The sequence below is a fragment of the Phalaenopsis equestris genome, unplaced genomic scaffold (assembly GCF_001263595.1).
Source record: "Phalaenopsis equestris unplaced genomic scaffold, ASM126359v1 Scaffold000266, whole genome shotgun sequence".
NCBI classification, from domain to species: Eukaryota; Viridiplantae; Streptophyta; class Magnoliopsida; order Asparagales; family Orchidaceae; genus Phalaenopsis; species Phalaenopsis equestris.
In genome coordinates this window covers 221876-231045 of record NW_018164708.1, presented here as the reverse complement: position 1 = coordinate 231045, position 9170 = coordinate 221876, and the positions used below count along the sequence as shown (strand labels likewise).

At 37.0% G+C, this 9170-nt stretch overlaps 1 protein-coding gene across 2 annotated transcripts; it reads left to right on the top strand.

Moving 5' to 3' along the window:
- Window positions 1-2605: 2605 nt before the first annotated feature.
- LOC110024663 (1-aminocyclopropane-1-carboxylate oxidase homolog 1-like) lies at window positions 2606-8059 on the top strand. Of its 2 annotated transcripts, XM_020724764.1 has the most exons (4): window positions 2606-3213; window positions 4876-5197; window positions 6939-7158; window positions 7725-7810. In XM_020724764.1, exons 1-4 carry the CDS (start codon window positions 2708-2710, stop codon window positions 7733-7735), a joined length of 1059 nt encoding a protein of 352 aa, XP_020580423.1. In that variant the 5' UTR covers window positions 2606-2707; the 3' UTR covers window positions 7736-7810. The 2 variants fall into 2 exon arrangements, with proteins under 2 accessions (XP_020580423.1, XP_020580422.1); XM_020724763.1 differs by lacking the exon at window positions 6939-7158 and having other exon boundaries at window positions 2607-3213; window positions 7725-8059.
- The last annotated feature ends 1111 nt before the right edge of the window (window positions 8060-9170 follow it).

The following is a 9170-nucleotide window of genomic DNA, read 5'->3' as shown; positions in this document are numbered from 1 at the left end:
CTTTTCTCTCCTTCACTCAACTCTAACTCTCGAAGTGAGTTCACAAAGAGACAATCTGGGATTAAACATCCTCAAAGGCGGTGTGGTGAGCGTGGGCATGCCACGAACGAGAAGCGGAGCTAACTATGAAGGAGAAACTTCCCAAATAGAGATAACACACATGAAATCCAACAAAGACTCCATGCAATCAAACATCCGTACACATGGCCTGGGCTTACAAGCCAAATGAGCCTCATGATGTAGTAATTTTAGTTCCTCTGTGCAGCAATCACCTAGAGGAACGATCAAGCGCCTCTTCTGGAAGCGAAACCCCAAAGGGTTCGTCCCCAAAGGCCCCCACTAAGGAACCCGCTTATCCCGCACAACCAGTTCAACAATCAGCAGTCAGAGAGACAAGGTGAGTATTAACAGACCGACATAGCCGCATTTGCATAGGCGAACATGTGATGGAAAGAACAGATGCAAGTGTTTATCTGGCCGCCTAAAGGAGGGGTCTTTACTCGTCACATGAAAGAGGTGAAACCTCCGCCCAAGCTAGGGATTCCTCGCTTAGATTCTTTCAAAGAAAGGACCGACCTGATCTACCACGTCGATCATTCAAATCATTTGTCGGTCTACTCTAGATTGGTGACCATATAATATGCGGTCTCTTCTTAACCACCCTAAAAGAGTCGGCCCTTACCAGTTTAAAAAACTCTTTGTTTTGCATTTCTTAAACGTGTAGAAGTCGAGGAAAGACTCGAACACCCTGCTCAACCTCAAGCAGCGAAAAAACGAGAGCATACGGGCCTATATCACCCTCTTCCAGAACAAGATGCTGAAAGTTAGAAATCTAAAGCCGAAAATAGCTGAAAAAGCTTTGAAGCAAGGAGCCTGAAACAAGCAATTCAGTTATGACATAAATTTGTTTAACCCTACTACTTTTGTAGAAGTATTGAAGATGACAAACTAACACATACTGGCCAAATAAGACCTCCAGGGATCTCCGAAGGGCAAGTAGGATTCGTCCGAACATCCCATGAAGAAGAGGTAAAAATGAGGCGAATTGCGAAAGACAAAGGACAAACAATCCTCTTATGGTCATTGGAACAACAACTCTTGGTCCCAGGATTATCAGATGAATGACCGAGGCAACCATGACTGAAAGCAACACTCTGAACAACGATCAGTTCCTTCCTTTTTGTAATTGTACAAAATGCATTCCAAGAAATAAGAGGCAAAAGAATGACCAAATGAGAGGCATGCTGATAAGAGGCAAAAGAATGACCAAATGAGAGGCATGCCATTTGGACTCTCACCCAGTTCCCTCAGAGGCATGCTGACATGTAAAGTCATGACACTCAAATTTATTTTATTTCCTTCACTTGACTCTAACTTTCGAGGCATGTTGACGAAGAAATAATTTGGCATTCAACACGTACATAGTACTTTGATATTTTACATATAATCATCTGATAAGAGTCTCAAGGCAAGGCATGTATCGTGTGGCACTTTTTTTAGCAAGGAACGTATAAACTTCAATTAAAATTTATCCAGAACTCAAATTTTAACAAACATACAACAAAATTGATGGGTTGGACAAGATAAACATAATGACACCAAAATTGGTCTAATCCAAGTCAAATCAAGCCCAAATCAGCCGTTAAATCATTTTTGGAAGCTTTTGGTGGAGAATTAGAAGGTCAAACAAATCTCAAACTTGACAATTTTAAAATCACTTCGAGTGTTTCGATGAGATAAATCTAACGAGCCCAAGATCATTCAAATCCAACAACCTTAAGGGACTCAAACGCCAAAGAATATTATTCGATCATGGGAATTTCTTTGGGTCATCCAATGACGTGATATGAATTCTTTTCTTATTTGTCAGGTTTCTCCGTGGAGCCATACCCTCTTCATGAGTAGTGACCAACATTGTAGAGTAATGAAGCACTACGCGATGTAACGATCAACATCGTGGAGCTGCAAAGCACTCTACGAAGCAATGCGTTATTCGAAACACTGTGTTGCTACCTGCTTCAAAGATGATTGACCGAAATTCTGATAACTGCAAACCCTCCCGACAGTTGTGCAATGAGTTCTCTTGCATACTCTTGCATACAAACACTATAACAATGTGATATTTTCCCGCCAATGGGACAAGGGCCTATACATGTACTCATCAAACTATAATTTATTATTTCTGGTTGGGTTAGACCGTATGATTTTTTTTTCTTTCCAGCTTTTCTACGCAAAAAAACTTCTTGTATCTCTACCTATCATTTTCATTAACTGAATGCGTTGGATCTCCGTTCAATGCTAAAGCGCTAAATAATCACTTTGTCATCATAAATCTTCTAGCACGCATCAATATTATTATCTATTTGAAAGGCGATATGGTAAAATTAATGAGCTTTTATCAGAGAAAAATTCTTCCTAAGTATAAGGAAGTCACTGTTAGATGAGAAAATATTACTTTCTTCATTTAGATGTTACGACGATAAAATGAATTGCACCACGACACTCACAATATCATAGTAAACATAAATTATCCGGTATTAATATTTTCATAATTTAGAGAGTATGTCATGCATTGCAACTCTAAAGGATGATGGCAAGTCAGCATTTGTTGGTTTAGGTTACGACAATATTTTTCAGATTTTTTTTTACTTGAAGAGACTTTTCATCCCCATCTCTTGGCCTCAGTGGTAGGAAACCAGTGGAAGCCATGGCCTCCTACGACAGGGAGACCGAGATAAAGGCCTTCGACGACACCAAAGCCGGCGTTAAAGGCCTGGTGGACGCCGGCGTTACTCAAATCCCTCCCTTCTTCCGCCTGCCGCCGGGCGCTTTAAAAAGCCCCGAGCCGACCTCCACCGCAAGGGCTGAGATTCCGGTCATCGATCTCGGAATAATCAACGGAGACCCGGAGGAGCGGGAGAACGTGGTGGAGCTCGTGAGAGGGGCGGCGGAGAGGTTTGGTTTCTTCCAGGTGCTGAATCATGGGATTCCTCAGTCTGTGCTGGACGAGATGCTGGAAGGCGTCAGGAGGTTTAACGAGCAGGAATTGGAGGTGAAGAAGCGATATTACACGCGAGATAGTAGCAAAATTGTGCGATTCAACTCCAATTTTGATCTGTACCAATCGCCGATGGCGAATTGGAGGGATTCCCTTGCCTGCACATTGGCACCGGAGCCAGCCGCTAAGCCGGAGGAGCTGCCCGAAGTTTGCAGGTACTACACTCAATCTTAACTTCTTCGATTGAAGCGCACACCTACTTACTTAGAGGCTGTTTGGTAGCCGGTTTTGAGCAGGATTTTCGCAGCATTTAGGCTAAATCCAGCCAAACGGCAAAAATGGCGACTGTAACGCGAAGGTTGGTTCATCTAGGGCTATGGTTTTGAGGGAAACCGGGGAAGAGAATAGGTTTGTGGTCGGAGCATACTGTTGGTCTGTGTGCCCCATGCCTGGCCTGAGACCAGTGGAGGGGATATGTGGCGGCCCTTGGCCTGTCTGAAACCCTCACCATCTTCCCTCACTCTGGGCCTACCTGAAATCCACCTCCTTCCCTCATTCTTAGCCTACCCGAAATCCTCATCACTTCCCTCATCCTTTGCCTACCCAAAACCCGAAACTTACTCCTTTCCTCACCATGGGCCTACCCGAATGCCTCACCATCTTCCCTAACCATTGGCCTACCTGAAACCCACTTCCATCCCTCATCCTTAGCTTACCTGAAACCACACACATACACCCACACCTCTTGCCTTCATCACCACCCAAAACCCTACCTAATTCACTCATTTTCCTCCTCTCTTCACCACTATTCAAAAATCTCAGCAAAATCTCCACTTTTTCCTCTTTTTTTAGCCCATCCGAAAGCCCTTAAAAAAAAAAAGAAAAAAAGAAAACCTTCATGTGGTTTATGGTACGTTCTCAATAGATTTTCATATGTTAGTTTATGTGCATGTTAAATCTCTATGTGGTGATATATGTTTCATGCAGGTCTTTATGTGGCGGTTTTTATCAGGACATCATTCTGAGTCGTGTTCTCCTACGAGTGTTCAAATGAGCTGCATCCATTAACCCTTATAAACTTACAAATGCACGGCTTATCTATCAATCATTGTATAAATTTAAACTCATTAAAATAATTGTTAAAATTATTCATGAATAAGTTTTCCTAATTATAAATCAAATCATATTTACATAGCATTAAAATACCATAATGAACTAAGGAAATGAGCTTAAGGGTCTTTCTAAAATCACTTGAGAGACTCTAGTGAGAAAAATCAAATTCTTAGTATAATAACCTATAGAAACAGTCACAGTGTTTTTTTTATAGCTATCGCATTGTAACACATTTACTTGTGAAAAAAAAATATATCATTCTCATTTTAAGAACTTCTGAAAGTTTATAACCCAATTTAAGTAACCCCAACTAAGTAATTTTGGGGCATTCACATACATGCCACACAATTTTTCTGTTTTTACATATCTAACTCCTAAACTTTCATATTTACGTATATAACACTCTAATCTTTAATATCACTTCAAAAATACCGGTACTGCTATCTTTTTATCACTTCTTCATGTATAGTTTCGTGACACCAAAGTGTTATAAAGATAATTATCAAACATTTGATATGTAAATACAAACGAATTGTGTGGTGTGTATGTAAATTTCCCATTAAATTTTTAAGCTTTTCTTAGCTTTTAGTAGGTTTATTTCCTTAAACTAAATAACTTTAATCTTAGTTAAGGCTTGAACCTATTATCACTTTGCTTAACTTAAACCCAATCAATAGGATTTCATAATTCATTAATCATAGAATATTTTCTATGCAGTGGTGCTTATATCATCAATCTTTAACATCAAAATTTTGTGAATGTAGAGATATAATTATGGAATACACGAGCCACATTCAAAGGTTAGGGCATCTTCTATTTGAGTTATTATCAGAGGGACTTGGCTTAGACACACAATATTTGAATGATTTGGAATGTGGCAAAGGATTGTCTCTTTTGAGCCACTATTATCCACCATGTCCTCAGCCAGAGCTGACTCTTGGGACAAGCAAACATACAGATCCAGATTTTCTTACTGTTCTTCTTCAGGATAATATTGGTGGCTTACAAGTTCTTCATGAAGATCAGTGGTTTGATGTACCTCCAATTCCTGGAGCTCTTGTCATTAATATTGGTGATCTTCTACAGGCAAGCATTATAATTTTGTTGATTTGACTTTTGATTTGTTTGGGCAGTCTTTTTTATAGTTCTATATTGGGGCATTTGCATAAATACTATTTTATTCCTTACTTTGTGTGTGTGTCTATATATATATATATATATATATACATTTTTTATATTTATATCATTCAAAATCTTTCACATGGATATGTCATCAACAAATTTCTTGCATCTGACATGAATCTCGAGTTAATTTTTCGAGGAAGAACTTTCAAACTTATCAAAGATAATCCATAACTCTTATTTAAGAAAACTTACAGTCAAATTGATCGACTTGACAATACGAATATAAGGATACCAACTTTAGTCTAATCTAAGTCAAATCAAGTCCTAATTGAGCCATTAAGTTATCATTGTTGCCACCTACTCCTTGCACGATCCCTTACAGAGTCACAACGTGGGTTGTGGAATCCCAACATATGTTGTGAAACAATTGTTGTGAGGTTTCCCTCATTTCTCGCAAAATACCTATCATTTTTCAAGAAGAAAAATATCGCGAACCATTGCCATGTCAGATCCTTTTTATGAATATCCATTCTCGTGCTCTTGAAAGACACTCGACTATGACATCAACTTCAACCCGCATTTTCTTAAGAAGTGACCCGACCAAGACGATTGTCGCCGTTCGATAAGTAAGTTGTGGGATGCTGACTTCAACAACTTTCAAAATATTGAGCAACTAGGTAGTTGACAAAAGTCGCAAGCTAACCCGCAAAATCATGTTGTCAAGCGCAACATATCCAGTGGGAGGGGAGCAAGCTCGATCATCCGGAGCAAAAATCCTAACCACTATATCATTCTGGAAGTAATACTTCTTCCAAAACATTATCAAATTAGCCTCTGTTATGGTTGACTTCTCCTTCTCTGGATTTTGAATCTTCCTCTAGTTTTTTGAGCGGTGGGGTTTACCAGACTTCGACATCTTTTAATGTGAAGAATCTCCTCTGGAATTTGCGATGGGGAAATTCAAAATTTTTCCTCAAGAAAGATTCTCTTCTGAAATACACGATGGAGAGACTTCAATTCTCTCCTCACCTTTTGGCCCTCTTTTAGGCTTTGAAGGACCTGAAATTTCCCTCTAGAATACACATTGGGGAGACTCTGGAATAGACAGTGGGAGACTCTAGATCTTTCTTCACTTTTAGAGCCTTACCTCACTTTTGGTTCTTTTTTATGGACTCTAAGGGCCCAAACTTACTTAATTTTTGGATATGATATAGTCCCTGAATCCCACCACCTCATCCATCGCTTGATACAAACCCTTAGATCCACCGCCTTCCTCGGTCACCCTGCTGCCTAAATACTATTGTACGGTCTAGAGCCTTGATTGTTGATGTGGCGGACGGATCGACTTACATACCCACACTACTATGTCAGCGCACAATGCCTTGTTGGTTCGCTTTGCAAGTCCACCAACCTAATCTCCAGCCTAGCCAACACGTGGCCAGTGACCCACCAAAGTGATGAATTTTTTATGTGATATGTGATGTTAAAGATTTGAGTGTTATACATATAAATATGAATGTTTAGTCGTTAGATATGTAAATACATAAGAATTTTTTGGTATGTATGTAAATGCCCCTTCTTTTCATTTGTTTTTTCTTGAACTTTGGTTCAGACTAAGGTTGATGATATAAAAATTTAAAATGATTTTATTTAATGATTTATTTTCGTTATTTAACGGTTAAATTCATTTGTGATGGTGTAGCTGATCACTAATGATAAATTTAAGAGTGTTGAGCATAGAGTACTTGCGAGAAAGATTGGCCCAAGACTTTCTGTAGCATGTTTTTTCCCCGCAAACTTCTATCTTTCAGAAAGGCGATATGGCCCAATAAAGAAGTTATTATCAGAGAAAAATCTTCCGAAATACAAAGATGTTACTGTAATGGAATATCACATTATTTTTTACTCAAAAGGACTTGATGGTAAATCTACATTAGACAAATTTAGGTTATGATTAATGTTATGGGCTCATTAATGTATGAGCTGTTTGATTTAATTGTATTGAATTGATTGTGATATATGGTGTAAATAATATATATATATATATATATATTTGCTTTGACATGCATGACATTCAATTGCTATTATTTACTTGTCTAACACTTGAAGCTTTTTTTTTTAACGTTTGTAGCATTCAACTCTTTCATATCACACCAAAAATATCACAATTTTACCTTTTAGAATGTGAAATACATCTTTTCATACATACAAAAGTGATTTTTATGTAAAAAAATAAAAGTTTTGGTGTTAGATGTGTAAATGCGTAGGAATTGAGTGGTATGTATGTAAATCTTCATGGTATAATATCATGTTAAACTAGTTTTTGTTTAACATGGAATTTCACATGGAATTGAGTGGTATGTACGTAAATGCCCCTTCTTTTCATTTGTTTGATTCAAAGTAAGGTTGATGATATAAAATTTAAAATATTTTTATTTACTAACTTATTTTCGTTATTTGATGATTAAATTCATTTCTGATGGAGTAGCTGATCACTAATGATAAATTTAAGAGCGTTGAGCATAGAGTACTTGCGAGCAAGATTGGCCCAAGAGTTTCTGTTGCGTGTTTCTTCTCCACACACGTCTATCCATCAGAAAGACAATACGGCCCAATAAAGAAGTTATTATCAGAGAAAAATCCTCCTAAATACAAAGGTGTTACTGTAAGGGAGTATCTAAATGTTTGTTACTCAAAAGGACTTGATGGTAAATCTGTATTAGACAAATTTAGGTTATGATTAATTCTTTGATATGTGATTTATATGTGTCCTCGTGAGGAGACTTTATTAATGTTATGGGATCATTAATATATGAATTGTTTGCTTTAATTGTATTGAAATGATTGTGATATGTAGTATAGATAATAAAGTTATACATATTGCATTAGCTTTGACATGCATGACATCCAAGTCCTATTATTTACTTGTCTACCGCGTAAAGCTTTTATTTTTGTCGTTTATAACATTCAAATCTTTCATATCACATCAAAAATGTCACTATTTTACGTTTTAGGAAGTGAAGTGCATCTTTTCATGCATGAAAAAGCTGTTTGGATGTAAAAAGTTGAAGCTTTTTGTGTTATATATATGTAAATACATAGACATTGAGCGGTATGTATGTAAATCTTTCATATTATAATATCATGTTAGACTAGTTTTTGTTTAACATGGTATATTCACATGTAACTATATTGTCTAATCTGCAAATATGATGTTGGAACTGAAACAAGCAGATATCTCTTCAAAATTATATTAAAAATATTATATACCTAATATTACAAATACTCCAAAAATAAATTAACATTGCACACTAAATAATAATAATAATAATAATAAAATACGAATTATGTTCTCATTATCTTATAAACTTCAAAAAAGTAGGTTCAATAAATAAAAGGAAGCCATCATATGTATAGCATAATTCAAACTCAAATCAGGAAAATGACATGTAATATTGTATATGTTAATTTATTAATATACATGATAGGAGTTTTATATGTTTTTCAGATATGATATATACAAATTGATGCTTCATCGATGAATTTTTTTTGTCTAGAATGGATCACAGGATATTTTTTGAGAAATAAATATTCAAAATTCAAATTCAAGATGAGTTAGTGCCTTGATTTTAACAAGCTTATAGTTAAACTGATTGTCTCGACAAACGAACTTGATGATATATGTATACAAAAAGAAAATTGACATGAATCTTAAAGCGAACAGACAGTCCAGGAAAAAGGGACAACTGACTGCAATCGCCGACAATTGCCAAATCAAATGCTGACGAAGGGAGAATGGGACAAACGACTGTTAAGTACCTATCGAACGACTTTGTCTCTCAGAACTACGACCGACTTTCTTTGACGAAGTAAAAAGGCCTGACAAATTATCGACGGGCTTTCCACGAAAAGCATTACATTTAAATGCTCTGAA